We start from the raw sequence: 24,458 nt of genomic DNA on the forward strand, positions 1-24,458 counted from the left end.
CCCTGAGGGTGGGATGATTGACCTCCAACAACTATAAAAGTCTTCCTTTGTGCAGGATATGATTCCAGTTGTCGGAGTGTTAGATGTCCTTTGACAATAAGGATCTCTAGTAAAACTGTTTGTCATACTCTGTCAAAAAGCTGCCTGATATCAAGGCCAGTCACTCTCACCATGCTCTAGTTTTTGTCAGGAGCAAGGCTTTGATGAGGCCTAAAGCTGATTGGCCCTAATGAAATCCAAACTGCACATCAGTGACCATGTTATTGCTGAGTAATTGCCATTTCATACCCCGATAACATCTTGCCGTTTTATACTTGATGACACTGTGTGTTACCTTGATGATTAAGAGTAGGCTGATTGGACAGTAGTTGGCCAGACTGGATTTGTAAACAAGGCATACCTGGGAAATTTTCTACAGTGAGTAGATGCCAGTGTTGGATCTGTGCTGGAGCAGCTTGGATGGAGGCGCCCCTACCTCTGGAATGCAGGCTTTGCATGTTTCAGCTGGAATACCTTCTGGTCCCACTGCCTTTGCTGCATCTTGGCTGACAAGTGACTTCTGTGATGGAGAAGACAAGATGGATCATCCACTCGACACTTTTGGCTGAACATAGCTGTGAAAGATTTGGCTTTGTCTTTGACACACATGTACTGGGCCCCACCATCATTGGGGATGGGCACCTTCCATTAGCTGTTTAATTGCCCACTCGATGTGGCAGGACTGCAGAGCTTTGACTTGATCCATTAGTTGTGAGATCTCTTGGCTCTCTCTATTCCATGCTGTTGTTGCTGTTTAGCAAGCATGTACTTCTGTGTTGTAGCTTTAGCTTGGTGAATGACAACAGAACAACTCAAGTTCTGTTAATTTTCTTACTAAGTTACATAATTAGATCACCATAGTTGGTGAACTACATGCAATGAACCTCTGAGTTATAACAGAGCTCACCAGCTGCAGATTGACCACTCCTGTAAGCACGGTAGTGTAGCGGTTAGCGTAACGCTATTACAGCACCAGTGACCTGGGTTCGATTTCAGCCACTGTTTGTAAGGAGTTTGTACGTTCTCCGTGTCTGCTTGGGTTTCCTTCAGGTGCTCTGGTTTCCTCCCACATCCTAAAGACGTACGAGTTAGGAAGTTATGGGCACGCTATGTTGGTGCCGGAAGCGTGGTGACACTTGTGGGCTGCCCCCAGAACACTCTACGCATTTCACTTTGTGTTTCGATGTACGTGTGACTAATAAAGATATCTTACTTTAAAGAGATGATGCATACTTCAAAGGTCTCAACTTCAGTATGAATTTTTCTGTCTTAGTTGGTTTGGTGCCTTTAATCAAGAAGACTGACAGGGTAATTTAGGAAATCACCGGCCAGTGAGTCTGATGTCAATGGTAGGGAAGTTATTGGAAAACATTGAGGGGCAGGTATAATCTACACTTGGCAAGATAGGGATTAGTCAAAGATAGCAAAAAAAACCCAAACTTCTGGAGGAACTTGACAAGTCAAGCAGCATTTGTGAAGGCAAAGGGATAGTTGACATATCAGGCCAAGACCCTGCATCAGGATTGAGGTGTAGAGGGAAGAAAGCCAGTATATAGTATGAGGAGGGGTGAGACAGGCTGATGCAGGATCTCGACCTGAAACGTAGACTATTCCTTTGCCTCCACCGATGCTGCTTGACTCAGCGGTTTGTTTTCTTGCCCCATATTCCAGCATCTGCACTCTCTCTTGTGTCTCCATTAGCCAAAGATAGTTTGCATGGCTTTGTTAGGGATAAATCCTGTCTATCCAATCTGACTGAATTTTTTTTTTGTATATTTTTGTATATTTTTTGTAAGAGGTAGCAAAATATATTGATGAGGGCAGGGCAGTTGATGAAATCTCCACAGATACATGGGAGATTGGTCCCAAAGGTTAGAGCCCATGGGATCCAAGGCAAGTTGTCAATTGGATCTAAAATTCACTTGGTAATAAGAGGCAGAGGGTTGTTTTGGTGTTTGGAAGCTTATGACCAGCATGTGTCAGAGATTGGTGCTGAGTTTCTTATTATTCATTATATGCATTAACAATCCACTTGTGAATGCAGAAGGTACGGTTAGTAAATTACAGATGACATGAAAATTGGTGGTGGTATTAAAAGTGAGAAGGATAGTATTTGGCTATTGAATGATCTTAATGAATTGGTAAGATGGACAGAGCAATGGCAGATGGAATTGAATCCTGGTAAAGGTGAGGTGATGCACTTTCAGAGGACTAATAAAGAAAGGAGGCTAATATATAATGAATGGTAGGGTTCTAGGGAGTATTGAAGAACAGCACGTGTACAAGCCCATGGAACACTGGAGGTGGCAGCACAGGTAGATGAGGTGGTGAAGAAGACATACAGAAACTACATTCATTAGCCAGGTGATAGAATATAAGAGTGTGGAAGCTGTGGTATAACTTAGAAAACATTGGTTTGGCCACAGCTGGATAATGTTTGCAGTTCTGTTTGCCACACTATAGGAAGAAAATGATTGGACCGTGGAGAGGGTGCAGAGGAGATTGACGGCATGGTGCCTTATGAGGAGAGACTGGATAAAGGCTGGGTTTGACTTCCTCAGAATAGAGGAGGCTGAGGAGGGACCTGATTGAGATATGTACAAGAGGCATAAATAGGATAGATAATTAGAATTTAAAGACCTATTTCGTGGTATATAACTCTATATCTTTTCTCCCCCAGAGCAGAGGTGTCTGAAGCCAGAGGGCGTTGCTTAAGATAAGGGACAGTAGGTTTTGAAGGGATCTGAGGAAGAGTTTTTCTCCCAAAGTGTGGTTAGAATCTGGAATGCACTACCTGAGTAGGTGGTGGAGACAGAAATTCTCAACACTCGAATGCATCAAGTTGAGCACTTGAATCTCCAAGGCATAGAAGGCTACAGACCAAGTGCTGGTAAATGAGATTGGTATAGATGGGTACCAGCTGGTTGAAATGAACATGGTAGGCCAAAGTGCATGTTTCTATGCTGTATGACTCTAGGTTTAAGGTGGTACAAAAGCAAATTACTGCAGATACTGGACACCTGACCTAAAAACAAAATGCTGGAAATGATTAAGTCAGACTAGAATTAGCTACAGAAACAGATTTTAAGTTTCAGTTCAAATGTGTGTGGTGAAGGTTAGAGTTCATAAACCAGTTGGTGATGCTGGAAAAATGTGTGATGGGGTGGGGGTGTGGGGGGAAGAGGAAAGAACGAAAGGACAAGTCAGTGTTGGCAGAAGAGATTGAATAACAAAAGAGATAATGGTAGGAGGCCTGCGTGTGTGTGTTAACGGTACAAGAAACAAAAGATGGGTGTCCATGGATGTCTAAGTGGCATTTCTCTGAAATTGTTGAACTCACTGGATTCCAGGGAGGCTGTAATATATTTAAAAAAGTATAAAATACTTGCAAATTATATGAATATAATGCATTCAAGTGCCACTTTTCTCAGTACAAGCTGCACCATCCCATGTATGTTCTAGTGTCTGATCGATGAAGTGCTATTCTTGGTGTCTGATGCAGTTCATGTCAAATGCGGTGAGTGTCAAGATTACCACAGTGCAGCATTTGGTGCCATAATATCTAATGCAGATATGAAAATCTGTATAAAAGTAAATGATGTATAATATAGAATATTAATTACTCTACAAAGAGTCATCTCAACATTTCAATCAGTTATGAATGAATGTGATGCAATTTTTGACATGTACCTGATGTGAAAAAACATGTTTGGTTGGATCCATCTGATTTAAGTAATGTCAGTAGTTGAATATTATTCCTTTCATCAAACACAACATTTAATCTAGTCACCTTCTGAAGTTATTACAAACAGTATAAAACCATATCTATATAACCAAATGGGACTTGACCTTGGTGCATTTTTCTCATCATTGAATCTAGTTACAGATTCTTGATTTTTCTATTGTTATCTTGCACTTGGTAGGTTCAATGACTCTCCATCAGTGGCAACAGTTGGCGCAGCCTAACCTGGGCACAATTTTAGACCCACGGCCTGGGGTCCTCACTAAAGGCTTTGAGCTACTTCCAGAAGATAGCGTCTACCACCTCTCTGATCTGGAGGAGGACAGTGAGGAAGGAATCACATTCAAAGTTCAGCACACTTCCACCCCCGAGGATAAGAAAGAGAAGCAGCAGGAGAAAGAGTCTTCTGAAGGGAAGGAGCTACCACCAGATATTTTTCTGCCAATAAATAGCCTCTCGACTCACGACTCAACAGCTGGTGAGTTTTTCTGTAGAATAGGTGGATTAATGATCAGGCACAATGAGAAGCCCTGAGCAAATTATCCTTATGACTTGCATGGGACAGTAACGGCCACAATCAATTTAAAATTACATTCCCCCCCCCCCCCCACCAAAAAATGACTTGAAATCATATTCAAAAAAATGAGAAATTTACAAAGGTTTTGCTAGATTTCACTCTAATTCACTAGCCCACCCCCACTCTAATCTTTTGTTTGTTCCCTTCATACCTTCCTGATCTGCTCGCTCTTCTCCTCCAACCACTCCCTGTCCTACAGCACTTATCCATACAACCGTAGGAGATGCAGCACTTGTCCTTTCCCACCATCCAGGGATCCAATGAGTTCTTCAAGTTGGAGCAGCAATTCACTTGCACTTCTAATCTAATGCACAGCTCATAATGGGATCTTCTCTGTATTGGAAAAAGTAAATGCAGGTTGGGTGATCATATTTTAGAGCACCAGCCATCAGTACACAGGGGTGACTCTGAGCTTCCAATTGCCTGTCACTTTAATTTTCCATCCACTGTGACCTATCTTTCTGTAGTCTCCTGCACTGTTGTAACTCAAGATAAGCTTGAGATAAGCAAGATAAGCTTCTCTCTGCCTAAGTCCTCGAATTAACCTTTCAACCAGATAGCCTCATCAACAGCTTATCCCCACAACAACCTTGGCCTCACCCTATTGGTGATGTTCCCTTATCCTATCCACCCCCACCCACTCTGCAACTTAAAACTAACAGGTTCTCTCTGTCTATATACAGTATGCTGTCCAACGTGAGTGTTTCCAGCATTTTCTATTTTTGTTTCTGATCTGTTTTTAGCCTCAACTGTTCCAAAGAAGCCCAACCCTATAAGCTCAAGGATAGCTCAGTAGGGTATGGGTAGCACAGTAGGTCAGGTGGTAGCTGGTGAGCGTCATCTTGTTGCTGTTTTTATCTAGTGACCTTTCATGGTGCGGGACCATCATCCTGGGGCACTGACACTGTGTCCCACTCTGTGGATGCTGAGTGTTTCCAGCATTATCTATTAACTTCCTTCAGGAAGAAAGAAACCAATTATACAGTCTGGGCTGACCTAACTAACCCATACTTGTGGCTGCTTACAGCACTTTCAGACTGTGTACAGAAGGAAGGTCAGAATGGATAAATGGGTAACAAAATCCTCAAACTGTTTGTCTGAATTTGGTACTGTTGTTAACCTGCAAAATTATCTTTCTCTCTCACTGTTTGTTTGTAGTGCGGAATCCAGGCAAATGTCTGTCACAGACCAACTCAACTTACACCTTCACCACCTGCAGAATCCTTCATCCCACCGACATTGTTCAAGTCTCAACAAGGTGAGGTATTAGTCTGCATTGTGTTGTTTTCTTATGGAACAGTTGCTTCCAACAACCCCTGTTTTGTTTTCATGTATTATATTCTTGTCACTGTGAACAAAAAGGGGAAACATTACCTGAACTGTGTTTATAAAATTATGCCACTGACTCCATCCACTGTGCCTGTGCTGGCTCTTTGGAAGAATTACTCCCCATTAATCCCATAACCTGTTGTTACCCTATACCCTACCATTTGTTTATTGTTAAAATACATGTCCCATTCTATTGGAAGGTTACTGTTGAATTTGTTTCTACCAACCGGCAACTGCCGGTCTTCCATACAAACTTGCCCAGGCCTGCGCCCTGGAGAGGACACTCCAGCGTTGCCTCACTGCGACGGCACAACACGGAAAGCAGCAGACTACCGGTTATAAGCCTGCGCTCGATTGGCGTAGAGCAAGGCGCCAGGGGTTGCTTTTGACAGAGGGAGAGACCATTGTGTCTCACTGGACAGCTACCGCCCACCTTAAGCTGGGCAGCCCCCAGCCAATTAGGTGCTGTCCCGCCACGGTCAGCCCACTCCACTGGGTGCGTGGGACTTAGGGATACAAGTATCCCGAACTGCGGACTGCAAACACTGCACCAGGCACAACAAGAAGACAAAAAAAGAAGCCAGCACTCAGACTAGGATGCTGGAATGTATGGACCACGACCACTGGTATGTCACGTGACCTTCGGGAGATCAGCGACTCACGCAAGACAGCAGTGATTAACAACAAACTGCTGAGACTCCAAGTGGACATCGCAACGCTCCAAGAGACACATCTCACAGGATCGGGAACCCAGCGTGAGAGAGACTATACCTTCTTCTGGCAGGGCAAGGGCTCAGATGAGACCAGAGAGCATGGTGTCAGCTTTGCAGTGAAGAACTCGCTGCTGAAGATGGTGGAGCCTAGCGAGAAAGGGACGGAGCGGATTTTCTCACTACGACTCCACACATCCGAAGGGCCTGTCAACCTTGTCAGCGTCTATGCCCCAACCCTCTACTCTACACAAGATGCGAAGGACGAGTTCTATGATCAGCTCTCAATGACAATACAGGAAATCCCAAGTCAGGAACAGTTGCTGCTACTTGGCGACTTCAACGCCAGAGTGGGTGCCGACCCTGACTCCTGGCCAAGCTGCCTGGGGCGGTATGGGTTTGGCAACATGAACGATAACGGGCAACGACTGCTCAAGCTTTGCATGCTCCACAAATTGTGTGTCACTAACACCTACTTCTAGACCAAAGCTCAGCATAAAGTGTCTTGGAGCCATCCCCGCTCGAAACATTGGCATCAGCTAGACCTGATCATCACAAGACGCCACCACCTGAGAAACGTGCTCATGACTCGCTCCTTTCAGAGTGCCGACTGCGACATGGACCACTCTCGGGTTTGCTGTAAGATCAGACTTCAGTCAAAGAAGATGCACTAGACCAAGCCTCCAGGAAAGCAGCGCATTGACGCTAGTAAGACCCAACACCCAGAGAAAGCGGCGGAGTTCATCAAATCACTGGAGGATGCTCTCCTTGCAGACCCACCAGAAGGGGATGCTCTGCAGAGATGGGAATCTCTCAGGAACACTATCCACAGCACTGCACTCAAGGCCTTCGGGAAGAAACGGGGCAAAACACAGGACTGGTTCGAAGTAAGCTCACCACTGTCATTGAGGCAAAGCGTGTTGCACTACTAGAGCACAAACACCACCCCACCCAGGCAACAATGCAAGTGCTAAGAACAGCAAGAAGCAGGGCTCAGAAAACAGCCAGACGCTGTGCAAATGACTACTGGCTACAACTCTGCGAAAGCATCCAGTTATCATTTGACACAGGCAATATCCGTGGAATGTACGAGGGGATCAAGAAAGCCATCGGTCCAACCCAGAGCAAGTCAGTACCACTGAAAACCAAAACAGGTGAGACTATCAAAGACAAAGGCAAGCACACGGAGAGATGGGTGGAGCATTACTCCGAACTCTACTCCAGGGAAACAGCATCTCGGACAGCGCACTAGATGCCGTGGAATGCCTCCCTATCATGGAGGAACTGGATGCATTGCTGACTGCCGAAGAGCTGAGTAAAGCCATCGACAGCCTGCCTACTGGGAAGGCACCTGGATTGGATGGCATTCCACCAGAGGCCATCAACTGCGCAAAGGGTGTCCTACTAAACCACCTGCACGAACTACTCTGCCAGTGCTGGAACGAGGGAGCAGTGCCGCAGGACATGAGACACTGCAACATTGTCACCCTATATAAGAACAAAGGGGACAGAAGTGACTGTAACGACTACAGGGGGATCTCTTTGCTGAGCATTGTTGGGAAAGTTTTCGCCCGTGTGGTCCTGAACAGACTGCAGAAAATCGCCGAAAGGGTATATCCCGAATCTCAGTGTGGCTTCAGGTCAGAACGCTCTACAATTGACATGATCTCCCTTCGACAGCTACAAGAGAAATGCAGAGAGCAAAGACAACCGCTCTACGTTGCCTTCATTGACCTCACGAAGGCCTTCGACCTTGTGAGCAGAAACGGCCTGTTTAGAATCCTCACCAGGATTGGTTGTCCCTCAAGGCTCCTCAGGATAGTTCAGTCATTCCACACAGACATGAAAGGCTTGGTTCTGTTTGACGGCTCTTCTTCAGAGGCCTTCAACATCCGCAGTGGTGTGCAGCAGGGCTGTGTGCTTGCCCCCACCCTGTTCGGCATCTTCTTCGCAGTCATGCTGAAGCACGCCTTTGGAACATCAACAGATGGTGTCTACCTCCACACCAGATTGGACGGGAGGCTGTTTAGTCTGTCCCGGCTAAGGGCGAAAACCAAGGTTCGTGAAGTACTCATCAGGGATGTGTTGTTTGCAGAAGACGTGGCACTGGCAACACACTCTGAAGAACAACTGCAAAGCCTCATGGACAGCTTCTCAAGAGCGTGCCAGGACTTTAGGTTGACCATCAACAATTACAAGCTGGAGGTAGTCCACGAGTTCACATACCTTGGTTCCACCATCACGGACAGTCTCTCCCTGGACTCCGAGATCAACAGACGGATCAGACAAGCAGCCTCAACATTCGCCAGGTTGGCAAAGCGAGTCTGGGAGAACAGAAAGCTGACAACACGCACCAAGGTTGCAGTCTACAGGGCCTGCGTCCTCAGCACGCTGCTTTACGGCAGCGAGATCTGGAGCCCCTACTCCAGACAGGAGCGGCGTCTTAATGCCTTCCACCCTCATAGCCTGAGACGCATCCTGGACATCAAGTGGACTGACAGTCACCAACAACGAGGTCCTGACCTGCTCTCAGATACCCAGTCTCTTCACCCTGCTTCAATGTCGTCTCCACTGGCTGGGCCACATACATCACATGCCAGACGGGAGGATCCCGAAAGACCTGCTGTATGGGGAGTTGGCCTCTGGCAAGAGAGCGCAAGGATGGCCCCATCTTTGCTTCAAAGATGTCTGTAAGAGAGATATGAGGTCACTGAACATGAACGTCGAGAGGTGGGAAGAAATTGCAAGCAATCGCTCTCGCTGGAGGCTGGAACTACACAGAGGTCTGAAACGAGGAGAAGAGAAGTTGAGGCTAGCTGCTGAAGAAAAGCACACTCACCGGAAAAACAGCACCAAAGCATCACAGGAGGACAGCGCCTTCAATTGCAGTCGCTGCAGCTGAGACTGTCACTCCCGTGTAGGCCTCTACAGTCACAACAGATGCTGCTCTACCACTACCAACTGAAGTAAGACTCTCCTTGTGCAGATCCATGGTCTCACGAGACTGACGGATGCCACCACCATCTGTTCCTACCATCCTTTCAGCTGGTGCAATACAGATCATAATTGTTCTCTGCATAATAAACTGGCCTTTGCCAGTTGCTTTAAGTCTGAATCATTTGGTTATAAATCACTGGTGGAAGCAGTTTCTCCTTAATTATTGTAAACATTTTGAATACATTAACTTTCTCTGCTCTAATCAGAGCAATTACATCCTCTGCCGTCAAATGCTTTTTTTAATTTATATCTTTTATGAGCAGTCTTTTTGCAAAGCAGCAATCAATGTAATTTGACGTTCATTTACGTGTGATGATTTTTTTTTCCCAAAAGAAAATCAGCAAGAAATTATCTTGGAGAAGCAGGTATTTTGTTAACCATGATCATCCAAGACAGAACAAGTCATTTGCTTGGAACCAATGCTTTTCTCCAAACAATCACTCCCTCTACCATAGAGGTACCATAGCCAATGTGTACCATTTACAAGTCGTAATGCAACAACTCACCAAGGCTTTATTTTTTTTACAGCATCTCTCACCCGTGGCAACAAATATAGATTACAGTACTGCTTCCAAGTTCTCTTTGATGTAGGATATGTTTTGACTTGGAAACATATCACCTTTCTTGCTTTGTCACTGGGTCAGAGTTCCACCACTAAGACTGCAGCAGTTCAAGGTGGGGCCCACCATTGCCTTTTCTTGGGCAATGAATGCTGGCCTTGCCATCAAAGCCCAGATATTCAGAATGCATTTCGTGGAATGCCCTGATACTACAACTTGTGTTCCTTTAGTGACTGCAGATGACAGTGTCATACAGATATTCTAGTGGGTGGTTTAAGTAAAATAGTTTTACAAGGCATTTGACGATGAAAGCAAGTTCGGTTTATCACCCTGTTCTTTGTTTTAGTGTCAGGTATGCTCCAGTGCCAAATACAGGGGGTTCATCTGTGAACGTGATCTCCAGTCCAAGCACCCCTATAGCTTCTTGCCGGCCAAGCATTGATGAATCCTTCACAAAGAGGAGGGAGTCGACTACTACTCTGAGCAGCACCAGCAGCTTAACAAAGCTCTTGCAAGATCGTGGGATCTCCGCTGGAGTTTATCGTTGTGCTCTGTTGAAAACCCCACCCGCGGTTGCCCCCAAGATGTTACCTATACCCCGTACCCCACCAAACTCTCCCTCCCACTCCCCGTGCCTGTCACCATTGCCCTTTGACACACGGGGAGCCATCGATAACTTCCTTGCTTCACGCCCTGCAGAGACGCTGCTCCACGAAGTCTACTGCCTGAAGCCTGGTCGGGGCTGTGCTGATTCTGGTCCTACCGGTCTGAACCTGGTCAAAAAATTGCAAAGAATGGGAATTGCCCAGGCTGTCACCCCACAGAACATCCCAGAGGATGACGACAGCCAAGAAGGAAAGGCTAAGAAGCACCGACAGGAATCAGCAATGTTCATGGGGACTGGTAGCAGCCTGCTAGGGGTCTTGAGGCGGAACCAGAGTCTCCCCAGTGTGCTTGGCGGACTTGGCAGGCCTATACCAAAGATGGGCACCTTCAATGAGAAGACTGAAACCAATTTGGTTTTATCTGCAGACAAGTGACCCATCTGAATTCCATTCCCTCTTCCCCACCTCCCAACCCTCCAACCCTTGTTCCTCAACCCCAACCCAGCCCTGAGTGGTTTTAACAGGAAGGCAGGGTTTGTTTTTTTTGTTGTCGAGAAACTCTTGAAAGTCTGAAGGTGGTAAGCGCAAGTGAACAAAGGAAATTGAGCTGTTGAAAAGATGAAATGATTTAGAAATGAGAGGGTAAGTAAAGGGAACTGATTAGTGATGAAATGAAGGCAGAAGAGAGGTGACATGGAAAATATTTGAACATTTTAAGGGTTGGTAAAGATAGTAATGAAAACGAGGCATTTGTACAAGGGCTGGACCTGCAGCTTGACACTAATGAACAAGAGTACAGGTTCACCACTGTTCCTCAACTCTTGCCCTTGGGAATTACCATGCGGTCTGCTTCTGTCCTTTGACAGCAAAGCACAGAACAAAGCATTAAAGCACACCCCTAAATGTTTTATCTGGACTAAGCACTAGAGTAACCACTAGCAGTGCTACCCTTTGTTTATGATTCAGTACTCTAAGACCCCGGCAGCCCCAAAACAAGCCTTGCTGTATTTGCCTATTATTCAATGCTTGCACTGCCTCACCACCTTTTCAACACACATGCTTTTTTTTAAAGTCCAAATATTTCTGAACATTTTTGAAGTATTCACATTATACCCTGTTTTCCTATATCAGTTTGAACACACATGTAAATTATTTTCCTTCTAAAGCCAATTCACCAGGTAATATCATTGTGCTTTAACCATCACATTACCCTAATTAAATTCTGTTTGGGCTTTTTAGAACACTGTTTAATCAGACTCTTCACTTTTTAGCACAAAAGTAGGATTATTTGCCCCTTTGGGTTTGGCATAATCAATTTTGACATGAATGCAGTCAATTTAAAAACCCACCACAATATGTCAGAATTGAAGGGCTGTACTGATCAAAAGCATTATGTGTTCTTGACTATGAAATTGGTGACTCCCTGGGATTGCTATCCATGCACATGAAACCACATGATACACAACCTAACCCCACGCAAGATGCCTTGACAAGAGAGACTGAAGTGCATTCAATTTAAATCCATGTGTATTTAACGGTGATATTGAACAGGTTGTGGGTGATAGGGTTGGGGGGGGGTGGGGTGGGGAGGGCAGGTTTTTGGAACTGGTGCTTCAATACTATCATATTACTACTTCATATAAGCTATAAGATGTGCATTTTTTTGCTCTATGTACTAATCTAAAGCTATAACTGGCTGAATTTAGTTTTGACTTATTTTGGCCTTCAGAAACCACAGGTGGAATCACGGTCTGTAGGGGTAGAATTTGAGTTGGCAATGTTTGGTTAACTTCTTTTTTGAACCTCCCCCTTCCACCGCCCCTTTGGGTTGTGGAAGGGTTAGCCAGAGTAGAAAAACAAGGGATTGCTTGGTGGAGCTAAAGATCCCACCGGTTGGCTGTTTGAGGTGTAGCACGAAGGGACAGGAATTGACAAGGAAATCTAGAAAATACAGATGGGGAATTCACCACAGCCAAACAGCATGGTTTTTCATTCAATGTTGTGGAATGAAGTGAAAGACAGTGCAAACAAATCTACCAATCCAAATGTGGTGCCTGGTTTAATGGTCTCTAATGTCAAGACCGCAGATTTTTGAAGTTATCAATGGCATAGTATAGATTGATATTTTATTTATTTCTATACACATTGATTCTTTCTTTTAAAAAAAATCATTGTCATATTTGTTTGCCATTCTACAATCTAGAACCTCTGATCTAAGCACTTGTCATGCTATGAGTTTGGTGAATCTTGTCTACCCCAAGTTTTGGAGTTGCCAATTCTGATTGGACAGAATCCTCCAGGAGGTTCATCACGTGACTCTATCCACTCTGCTCCCATGCTCCAGCCTTTGGTCGTCCACCCTCGCATCTTCCCATCCCAATCAGGAAACAAGTAGACATTGGCAGTCAAGAATCACTAAATTCTGTAACAATCAAATATTTTCCCATTTCCATATTTTTAAATACCAAAAAAATGAGGGTTTGGAGAAATTAAGAATCATTTTTAATGCTCCTCTTTGATGACCTGGAGGTTGACATTCAATTCCACGGAAGTCACCACGACGATCCTGGAGGGTTGACCACCCTACACAAGCATACCTTTTGTTTTCAATTTAGTTGTATTTTGTGTATGTTTACTGTTACTTGCAAAGCCATGAATTTAAAGTTCAGCAGTACCCTTTCTGAAACAAAGGCATCTTTCAGAGTGTTGTGGGCAGAATATAGTTAGTTCCAAACTTCATTTCAAGATGACCCTGGGATAGAAATATAGGCATAATGGGAAAATATCTTGGGCTGACAGCAGTCCTCAGAAGCTGACATGTCTTTAAAAGCTCTGCAAGCTGTCATGTCTTTAGAGTACACGGGTTACATGTCACGCTGCTAGGTTCCTGCCAGCTCAGAGCCAAAGTGGCAAAATCGCACTAATCTTCACCTCAGGCATGGTTTTGCACTTTTAAAGAAAAAATGCACTTTTTTTTTAAAAAAAAAGGGCCTATTTGTAATTCTAAAACAAAAACTAATTGTAAAGTAGAAGAATCTAAGGCAATCTAAAACAAAATTTGCAGAATAAGCTTTAAAATCTTTATTTGGAAATGTGAAACTCTTTCAGTTCTTATGATTTGATATTTAGTTTCCAGGTGCATAATAAGCTTGTTTATTTAGTGAAGGAGAGGTTAATCCACTAAACTCTGATCAGGAATGCATTCCGCCCAATACCTACAGTTGGTCAGGTCTGGCACAAGCCCAGAAACCCTGGGCCATCTGCCATTATACATTTGTGAAGGACACAGAGATGAAACTTGCTATTATTGAAACTTGAGCAATTACAATGATCAGTGAAGAAGTCCTTTGGAAACCCCATTCCAGAGACTGCTGATCATATCCTGAGAGCAGAGGAACACCAGACTCCACATTAGGATAGATAGAACCCAAATTTACTATCTAATCGGACTTTGTACATGCTCCTTCATTCTGTGTAAACAGGGTTTGATTCCAGTACTAAAACCCCTACATTCTGAGGTGAGTTATATTTCAGCTATCTATGTACATGTTCTTGTGGATTTGTGTCTATTTAAAAAGGGAATTACATTCACTTTCTTCCACAAACTGGTACAGCAAAAGTGACCAAACCTGGCACAGTTTCATTCTCTACTGAGTATAAACACCTTGTCCAGCCTGTGAATCCAGAGCCCACTCTGGATAAACAGTTATCTGAGGGTAGGTTAGAAGGGGAGAGAGAGGCAGCTGTTGGAAGGATGAGGTGCCTATTGCCCTCACACTCAGCGGAGGGGATTCCTGTTCTCTCTGCTAAGTGTTCTGACTGAAGCAATCTCTGACCACTCTCTTGAAGGTGCAGTGGACCAGCTGTGACCTTAGTGGCTCGCTGGGATGGTGGATGTATGGAAGTGTTAGCCAAACTGGACTTGCAGCAGCATTATACATTGTGCCTAGTTTCCATTAGACTTTCGGGGAAAAATGTGGCAATCAAGATAGCAGGGGCTGTAATGGATGACTGTGTCCCAGCTATGTGCATCATTGCATTTCCAAGAGTCTCTTTAGAAGTCTCGGTGTGCTTTCTTGCTTGCTAGTTAACCAGGTGATGAATTGAGTGTGTAAAAGATAAATTCGTTCAAAGCTAAGGGATAATGAACTCTAATTGGCCAGTAATCGAAATCCATGCTGCTTCAAGTTACCAAGGTTTGTATATATCTGAGCAATTCTCAAACTGTGTGGGGATCAGTGAGATTGCTTTCTTGTTTAATCGAAATATTGTTTAGGAATGTAAATTGACCATTTAAATCCGTCCTGCGTGAGAAACGTGGGAGTGTATTTTTGTTTGGACAGTGTATTTGAGGATCTAACCTTGAATCAGCCCACGTTCCGCTGCCTTGTCACTGGGTAAGAACGTGTCATTTCTTCGCTGTCTGCTTTCAGAGCTCTCTGGTTTTAGAGGAGGATTCATTGGAAACCCACTCAGTTTAGTTAGTATCTGTTGTTGCTTCTACTTGGCTTGCATGTTTTGTTTATATTAAATATTAATTTTAAAGCAGGGTGAAGTTTAGGCTGATGTTCTAATTGTGTGGCTCTTGGGTTGCCCTAACAGCAAGCCCTGCCTGACCACAGCCCAGGAGTGGTTAGGTCTTGGGTGGGTCCTGGCAACGCACAGAATTAGTGGCTAGTCCTTGCTGAGTCTGTGCAATCCCCCGCCAATGGCTTGGTTGCATTTCCGTGGAACGTCTCTGGGAAATTCTTGCACTATTTTTTGTAGGAGGAAAGATATATTTAGTCCAGTGGGTGAATAGTTTTACTAGCTACTGCACACAGTTGCTCTACTTGATATGTGGCATGGTCCTCCTATGTTTACTTGTGGCAGTGGTCAGGAGATTGAACTACTTGCCACCCGGCCGATGTAGTTGATGCCTTTTGGTTTACCTTCCAGAACTACCCTGAGAAGAACAAATGCAGTTGTTTTCACCAAGTTTGTCATTTGTTACGCAATATTTGATATTTATTGTAATAATTAATGTAACTGCAAAAATACATGGTATTTCTGAGCAATTCATAAATAAATGTTTTTTTTAAATTTAACTTTTGCCTTCTGAACTTTTGACCAGTGCGCTTAGAACCGGTTGCACTCAGAGGCACACACTGGTTGGGTTGTCAAGTCACACACAGGGTGGTCACAGTCCGGTGTCCCTGAGTCACCCTGTTACAGTGAAGCTGGGTTGCATGGGGGAAGATATACCATTTCTCAATACATCCTTCATGTGTGGAGTAGCAGGATGGCACTGCAACTGATGTTCTTGCAATTAAAGCATAGACATGACACAGCCCAGTTCGTCCGAAGGGGAAGCTTGTTTGTGGCTTGTAGACTCCATATAATCCTGTGCAACAATCCTCAGCCAATTATTTAGCACAACAACAAGATTGCTCTTCTGGCAACATTAGTTTCAAGTGGTGACCCCAGCAATCAAGTCTCCTGATGGGATGTCCTTGTGCTGTTGGACGTTTCATGTCAAGTCGGGTCAAGCTTATTGTCACGTGCACAAATACGGTGAGATACAGGTACAGTGGAAAAATTGGCAGCAGCATCACAGGCATGTAGGTACAGACAACACACAGAATATAACTTGCACATAAATTATACAAGACAGTGAAGTCAAAAGAACAAAAAGACCTTGTGTGAAAGCAAGATGGTGCAAAAAAAAGACACAATCTGAGATAAGTCCAAGGTAGTGCAAGAGGTGCTCTATAGAGTTCCATTGCTGAGGTAATTAGGGTTGTGTAGGTCATTTCAAGAACCTGATGGTTGCAGGAAAGTAGCTGTTCCTGAACCTGGTGGTGTGGGACTTCAGGATTCTGTACCTCCTACAGAATAAGTAGCAGTGAGAAGAGGGCATGACCAGGATAGTGGGGATCCATGATGCTGCCTTCTTGAGGCAGTGCCGTATTGTAGATGCTGTCAGTGGCAGGGAAGGCTGTGTCCACTACTCCCTGCAGCCTCTTGTGTACTTGTGTGTTGGAGTTGCTCTACCAGACCATGATGCAACCAGTCAGGATACTTTCAACAGTCAGTTTGTACCTTGACACAGTTTTCCTGTTTAAAAATTATACTGAAGTTTAAACTCAACCATGGGGGGGGGGGGTTCTATTGATGCCAGTTTCTCTCATTCCTGGATCGAGAGCACAGTCAGCTTGCTTTTCCATTTTCTGTACCTGATGGAAGCGGGAAGGCTGATGATGTAAAGTGGGATATGGTTACAGGATTGGCTGCTCAAGCTGTCCCACACAGAACTGTAGATGCAGTATAGTGTCCCGCCAGCTATAATTGTGTTACACGCAGATCAGAGGGAATAAAATAGGCATTGGAATTGGCATTAAAGGGAGGGGGGCATTTTGGATGCCTGGCAATGGTAGGTATGTCTCAGCAAAGCAGCCAACATAATCAAAGACCCCTCCCATCCCAGCCATTCTCTCTTCCTCCCCCCTCCCATCGGACAGAAAATACAAAAGCTTGAAAGCAGGTACCACCAGGCTCAAAAACAGCTTCTATCCCACTGTCATAAGCCTATTTGAACGGACCTCTTGCCGATAAGATGAACTCTTGACCCCACAATCTATCTCGTTATGGCCTTGCATCTTATTTGTCTGTCCGCACTGCACTTTCTCTAACTGATACTTTATTCTGCATTCTGTTAGTGCTTTCCCCATGTACTATCTCAATGCACTGATGTGATGAAATTATCTCTATGGATGATATGTAAAACTTTTTTTCACTGTATCTCTACACCCGACAATAATAAGCCAATTTACACGGCCTCCTGAAGCAGGGAGTCACAATTGTCGGGGGAAAGACTCGGTGGATAGCCACCCGGCTGGAACCCGGTGCACCAGCAAACCAACAATCACCGCTTCGCAACGTTGAACGGAAAACTTGGGAGTTGTTGTTGTTTTTCCCCCCGGCGAATGGCCCGTTGCCTATTTCCGAGCCCCGCCTTAGTGCGAAATGTCCTGCGGATCAGACAGTGATGGATCAGGAAAGCCGTGGCGCGGAGAACCGTTCCCAAACCGCCCTGGTGATCTGAGTAGATCCAAGGAAGGATCTGTAAATATCGAGACTCCATGCAGACTTCGCGCCAGGGAACACACACACTGTCAATAACAGCCCGGTGCATCCAGTGTTCCCTCGGGATGGAACCAGTACATGGGCTGGAAATCTCTCGGTTGAAAGCATTCTCCTCAGAGTTCAATGGTTGAAGCAAGTTGAAAGACTTTGGTGACTCCTAGCAACAGGCAGAAGCCCATTCTGACGAAGGCGGGCAACAGTGCAACGTCTTTGTGACCCTTGGCCAAGGTCTGCCTCTTTGTTTCATGGTCCCCGGTTACCAAGTCCGGGAAGCATTCCACAGTCGCCCCGGTAACCGTTCTTGCATTTTGAACACATAGTCCACCTCCTCCTCCCTTGTGTTGGGAACCTACAGCAAACCCCCTCCGCGACTGGCTTAGTGCGATGGCGCTGGAGAGAGGGACGGTCCAGCCGCCGTCCGTCTGATCCTCTTTCCCCCCGCCCCCCAACAAGGTCAGTGTTCCTCTCCATTCGGCGCTCGGTTCCCCCGGGGCAGTGACTCAAGCCCACACTGGGATCCTTCGTGCACTTCAAACCACCGAGTAGGCAACGCGCAAATATAAACAGGTATAAAAATAACAATTTAATGGGAGGGAATCTGGGAGTTGCCTAAATTTGACTCGAGAGATCTCGGCCCCAGCAAGAGAACGCCTCCCTCCCGCGTAAAGGGACCCAAATGAAGCACGTTCCCTCGCCTTCCATCACCAGAGATTTAAGGAGGAAAGAACTGGCTCCAGGCATCTAAACCTGAGCGACCCTTAATCCTCCGGCCCACTCCAGCCGACTAATTACAACAACAGTTTGCATTGATGTGGCACGTTTAATGTAGGAGGCCATTCCACAGAAAGGCAGGCACACACAATGTAACGAGCCATGTGAAAGTATTAGACGACCTTCAGTTGGGTAAACGAATTAATTTTCATTACTTGTCTTAAAGGAGAAGGGAGTAGAGAGGGATTTAGGGAGGCAAACAAAGGCAATTAATAATCCAAAACAAAATTGCGGGTGCAGGAAATCCTGAAATACAGACACAATCTGGAAACGTTCAGCAGGCCAGGCAGCATCACTGGGGAGAGAAGCAGTTAACCTTTCAGGTTGAAGATCCTCTGAGGAAGGGTCTTCAACCTGAAAAGGTATGTGTTTTCCACAGTGAGGAGCATTAAAATTGGCAACGTACTAAAAAAAAGGAACAGAGAGGCAGAGGAGAGCAGGCACTTTTGAGGGAAGTAGGGGCTGGAGAGGGTTACAGAGATAGAGAGGGGCAGAGCCATGGAGGGATTTGAACACAAGGTTGAGAATTTTCAAGTGGCATCATTGCTGTACCAGTAACTCGTGCAGGTGGGTGGGAGCAAGTGGACAGGACTCGGTACAAGTGAGGATGCATCCTGTAGAGTTTTATTGTCATTGGGCGTATTTAAGGCAGAGATTGGTAAGTTCTTGATTGGTAAGAGGGTTAAGAGCTACAGAGAGAAGGTGGGAGAAAGGGGTTTGAAAAACAATCAGCCATGATTGAATGGTGGAGTGGACTCGATGGGCCAAATGGCCTAATTCTGCTCCTAAATCTTATGGTCTCTTTGAGCTCCAGTTGAGGGTGAATTTAAGAGGTCAGCCATGAAGTCCTTGGTGTGGTTATGGAGGGACAGGTGAGGGTTTCAGCAGCTGATTAGTTGAGTCAACTTTTGGAGTTGGGGAGTGTCGATGGTGGATCAAGATCCAGGCCAATGCTCAACTTGGGGTCAAACACAACACCCAAGGTTGCAAGCAGTCTGGTTAACCCTCAGAGATTTTCCAAGGAAAGGGGAAGAGGGAGTTGCTAGGTTGGGAGGAAGTGGCTATAGCTTTGTCTTTCCATAGAAGGAAATAGCACAAAAACAGGCCATTGAATCCGCACCAGTTTTTACACTAATCCAACCCTAACCCCACATATCCCCATTAAAATTCCCCCCAGATTCTTCCACTCATATACACACTGGGGCCAATTTACAGTGGCCAATTAACCTACCAACCCACATGTCTTTGGGATGTGGGAGGAAACTGGAGCACCTCGGGGAAACCCACCCGGTTACAGGGAGAACATTGCAAACTCTACACAGAGCACTGGAGGTTAGGATTGAACCCAGGTCACTGGAGCTGTGAGGCAGCAGCTCTACTAGCTGAGTCACTGTGATGAAGTTAGAGGACGTTTCTCATCCAGTGCTTATTGTCAGACAGAAAATATCTAGCATGGCGAATGGGACTGTGTAGGGGTTGGGAGCTGTGACAGTGAGATAGAACTGGGTATGTGTGAAACCTGATGTGCTTCTGCACTACGTTACCAAGGAGCAGCATGTAGATGGGAAATTTGCTGGAACTAAGAAAAGGTTCTTGAGGAATTCCAGGAATGAAGGGACAGGAGTGGGGAGAGATTCTCAGGCTGCAACTCGATAGATTAGAATGGAGCCAATCAATCCAGTGGTAGAGGAGGGTGGCTTGATGAACCAGGTCTAAAGGTGCAGACAGATGAGGGATGGTTTACCATGGTTAACTAGAATAACAATTCAAGTGCTTCCCAAGGGAATTACTTTTTTACCATGTTGACATGAAAAGCAGTATTCTTAGAAGTTGGAGTTGAGAGATGATTTGGAGTTTCGTGGAGGAAGGAATTTTCCGAGTATAATGTTAAGGGACCATTGTTCAGCTGAGACTGCTTTTCCTACTCCAATATGCTCAATAAAGAGACCTTGAAAAGATTTCCAATGGAATTTAAGACTTCGGCATCTCACTCTACATATTTTATGTCTTTTTGTGATTGTTGAGGAAGGTCTTCAACTCCCTGTTTCAGCTGATTATTTTTCTTTCCCTTATGTGTTCTCTTTCAACTAGTTTTAAACAGAATAATGTTTGCTTCAAGTGTGATAAGGCCACACTTCAATCCAAAACATTTGCGTTTCCATATCTGATGGGGTGGAGTTATGGCAGTAGGGAGAGAATGTTTCCAATCTAAATGCAAATAGCAAGAAAATTCTAAACAACTGAGCTTGTCAGTTGGGTTAAGCCCACGAATCAGCTGTTTTGGTGATATTTTTTTGACTTGATATCCTCCTTGTGATTCTAGGTGTCCCTGCAGAGATCTGGGATAGATGAGATGAATGGGTTTCTTCCATCCTTGCTCTTAAAAGCTAGCTGCAGAATTGCCTTTTTCCCCATCCTCTTCCTAGTCATACATGTGCACAGAGAACGTAAAAGAGCTCATAACATTGAAAGTGTAGGATTCTAATGTTCTCTCATCATTAGCTTTTCAGCATGGCTGAATCTGGATCTCCAAGCTTGGTGTGTGACCATCCATCACCTCAGCCAAGGTAAGGATGGGGGTGGGAGCCCACAGAGAGATTATATAATGTTGTATTTTTGAGAGGGCCTTTATGAAAGGCATTCTGGAAATAAAGGTCAGTCATTTAGATGTGAATTTTTTTTGCTATTTTCAGTTAAACAATAATTTCAGAATTAAGGTTCTTGGGGCACTAATGAAATTCAAGGGACTTACTGGGAATGTGGGATTCTCGTAGAAATTCAGTCATCGTTTTATTGAATTCAAGGGACTGCGTAGCCTATTTCTTGTTCTTAGAGGGCCATATTCCATTCCAATTGGGTCTTTGCAGCCAAGTAAGAGTGAGGTTATTTAATCAGTGCCTGAAGATAAAACACCAGATTAGAAAGTTTCACAGAGGGAAAGTAAACTTGACATTTTAGGGAGGAGGATGTAATAAAAATCATTTTTCGATGCCTGATATGAAAATGCCTGCCTTCCTTCAAATTAGTGACTCAAGTATTATACACTGAAATATTTTATTTAGAAACTGCACTTTTATAACTCTGCTGGATTGGACTCTCAGGAAGAAACATTCAAAGTCAAAGTCGAGTTTGTTGTCATATGTAGAAGTACATGTGTGCACAGGTGCAATGAAAAACTTGCAGCAGCATCACAGGCACATCATCTGAGCAGCATTCACAAGAAAAACATAAATAAAACACAATTTTTATGAGAGAGGACACAATTAGAACAAAAAATAAAGTCCATTTTAGTGCAAAGTGATCAAAGTGGTCATAATGTTGGTAAACTCTAGTAGATTAGGCATTCCTCTTATTAATTAGAGGGAATCAGGTATTCCTGCAGGTCAAATAGAAAATGTTGGAAACATTCAACAGGTCAGGCAGCACCTACAGAAAGAGAAATAGCGTGACGTGTTTCTACAGACAGTTGACAAAGAATCTTTAACCTGAAACGTTAACTCTGTTGCAGCCTGACCTGCTGAGTGTTTCCAGCATCCACAATTTTTATGATTTTCAGATATTCCTACTATCTGATTAAAGAAGAATTTTAACCTCTTGGCATTTTTTGAGTAGTTATGTGCTACTGCCCAGTGTGATGAGGATAAAATATCTAAAGACTAGGTTTAGTATAATGCAAATTTTACATTTGATAAATAATGTCTTACAGCAAGACGTTCTGAAATTCTAACATTCAATAACTTAAAGTCTAAACAGGTGTCAACTACAGCTCTTCATTCTCTTTTGGGAATGACACCACTAACTACCCTTGAGATGTCGGTGGTGAGTTGCCTTCTTGAACCACTGCAATGGTGGAAATGTTGCCACAGTGTTCCTAGGTAAGTTGTTGAGGCATTTTGACCCATCAGCAAAGAAGGAACAGTCATGTATTCCAAGGCAAGATGGTATGTGACTTGGAGGGGAAGTGGTAGTGTGGCAGGTGGTATTCCCATGTGCCTACGGTCATTGTAGATGATTGAGGTCACGGGTTTTTAGACGATGTTAAAGAAGCCTTGATATATTACCACAGTACGTCGTGTGGAAGGTTCACGCTGCAGCTGTGGCACACCAGTGGTGGAGGAAATAAATGTTAGGATTTTGGCGGGTTGTGCTGATGGAGCAGGTTTGCGTTGTGCTGGACAGCATCAAGGTTGTTATCAGAGTTGTTCTCACCCAGGCACATTCCTGACTTTTGCCTTGTAGAGGGCAAAACGGTTTGGGGGAATCAGGAGGTGAGCCATGCACTGCAGTATAACCAATCTCTGACCTGTACTGGCAGCCACAGTATTTGTGTGGCTGGTTCAGTTACGTTTCTGGTCATTCGTGGTCTGCAGGATGTTAGTGGTGGAGGACCACAGACCGGCCTGTGCTGTCATGGGCAGAGCTCGTAAAGTAGCATTTACCACTGGAACCAATGGTATAGATAGTGGACAGCCTGATGTGAGTCACAAGAAGTGTCGAGATGGATGCAGGTCTCTGATGCTGGATTGGACTCCCAGGAAGAAAATCTGACCGCTATAAATGCCGTCAACCTCCCCCAAATGATGATCAGCAATCTACTCTATTGTTACAATTTGAGCTGAACCCATCATTATGTTCGGTAACGGATGCCCCAACAACAATGCAATGAGTCTTCTCCATTAAGTAGTGTTTTGTGGCCTGTTTTGTGCCTGATCTTGGTGTCCATTGTTGATTCAGTCCTTTGGCCTTTGGCATGGGTAGCTCCTTTCAAACTATCCGCTGGTGATGCCATTTGTTTTTACTGCAAGAAAGACAACTCCTACAAATAAGACCATCCTGTTTGTGGCCCACTCAGTTTCCTTGTCATATTTTCACCATTCAACTCTGCAGCAGTGATGCCAAACATGGTTGAACAGTGACTGCTGCTACCTGTTGACTATCACGTGAAGTTATCAAAGTTATGCATTGTGCTCAGCAAAATTCCAATCACATTCAATGATCAGTTTTACAGTTTAATCACAGAGTATGCAATGAACACCTGCACGATGATTAAATGTCTAAGCCAGTGCCCAGGGTCATATTACAGAAGGGAATAAACCTCACCTGGTCTAAAGGCATAAAGAAATAGAAGAGTGAGAGGGCCAAATAGTTCCTTGAACCTGCTCTTCCCTTCAGGTCATGGCTGTTTCTGTGCCTCATCCACTTGGTTGCCTGATCTTGGTGTCCATTGTTGATTCAGTCCTTCGGCCTCTGGCATGGGTAGCTCCTTTCAAACTATCCGCTGGTGATGCCATTTGTTTTCACTGCAAGAAAGACAACTCCTACAAATAGCTGACAACTGTGTCTGATCTTATTCTCTCTTCATCATCCTGTAAAGAAGTACAAGTGCTGATCCTTTAACAAGGCCTCCTTAGACAGCAAGCAAAGCACTTCCAGAGAAATAGAATTTAAAGCTGGAGAAGTAATGTTAAACCTGAATACAGTCTTGGCTAAGATTACACTTCTAAAAGTATGGACAGTTTCAGTCTCCATAATGTAATTAGGGTATGGGGACTGAAGAGAAGTTGCAAAATAATTAACAATTTTGAATGAGAGGTACCAACTATCAGGAAAGATTGACCAACCCTTTGGGAGGTCAAGTTCAAGGGGAAAGCATACAGTAAATGGCAGGACCCTTAGGAGCATTGATGTACAGAGGGATCTTGGAGTGCACGTCCATAGCTCCCTGAAAGTGGCCACACAGGTAGATAGGGTGGTAAAGAAGGAATACAGCGTACTTGCTTGCATCGTCAGGGTGTTGAGTATAAAAGTTGGGAAGTCACATTGCAGCTGTGTAAAACTTTGGCCAGGCCACATTTGGAGTATTGTGTGGTCGCGGCATTACAGAAAAGATGTGGAGGCTTTGGAGAGGGTGCAGAAGAGGTTCACCAGGATGTTGCCTGGATTAGGGAGTATTAGCTATAAGGAGAGGTTGGACAAACTTAGATTGTTTTCTCTGGAGTGTCA

The 24,458-nt window shown here is 44.6% G+C and overlaps 2 protein-coding genes across 9 annotated transcripts in view; both read left to right on the plus strand.

Moving 5' to 3' along the window:
- LOC127571287 (trafficking kinesin-binding protein 2-like) overlaps positions 1–15,640 on the plus strand; it is a 101,780-nt gene extending 86,140 nt beyond the window's left edge. For 5 of the 6 annotated variants that reach the window (XM_052017580.1, XM_052017567.1, XM_052017575.1 and 2 more), the window contains 3 exons: positions 3,963–4,259; positions 5,517–5,616; positions 10,301–12,110. In XM_052017580.1, the coding sequence (XP_051873540.1) occupies positions 3,963–4,259; positions 5,517–5,616; positions 10,301–10,994 (1,091 nt within the window). In that variant the 3' untranslated portion in view covers positions 10,995–12,110. Of the gene's footprint in view, positions 1–3,962; positions 4,260–5,516; positions 5,617–10,300 lie in introns of all 6 variants that reach the window. The other variant, XM_052017595.1, reaches the window with a different exon arrangement.
- A 2,423-nt stretch (positions 15,641–18,063) lies between these two features.
- Positions 18,064–24,458, plus strand: part of LOC127575252 (flagellum-associated coiled-coil domain-containing protein 1-like) — a 41,466-nt gene continuing 35,071 nt past the window's right edge. For 2 of the 3 annotated variants that reach the window (XM_052024977.1, XM_052024993.1), the window contains exons 1-2: positions 18,064–18,137; positions 20,958–21,022. In XM_052024977.1, the coding sequence (XP_051880937.1) occupies positions 20,967–21,022 (56 nt within the window). In that variant the 5' untranslated portion in view covers positions 18,064–18,137; positions 20,958–20,966. Of the gene's footprint in view, positions 18,252–20,957; positions 21,023–24,458 lie in introns of all 3 variants that reach the window. The other variant, XM_052024985.1, reaches the window with a different exon arrangement.

This window comes from Pristis pectinata, chromosome 1, assembly GCF_009764475.1.
Source record: "Pristis pectinata isolate sPriPec2 chromosome 1, sPriPec2.1.pri, whole genome shotgun sequence".
Taxonomy (NCBI): domain Eukaryota; kingdom Metazoa; phylum Chordata; class Chondrichthyes; order Rhinopristiformes; family Pristidae; genus Pristis; species Pristis pectinata.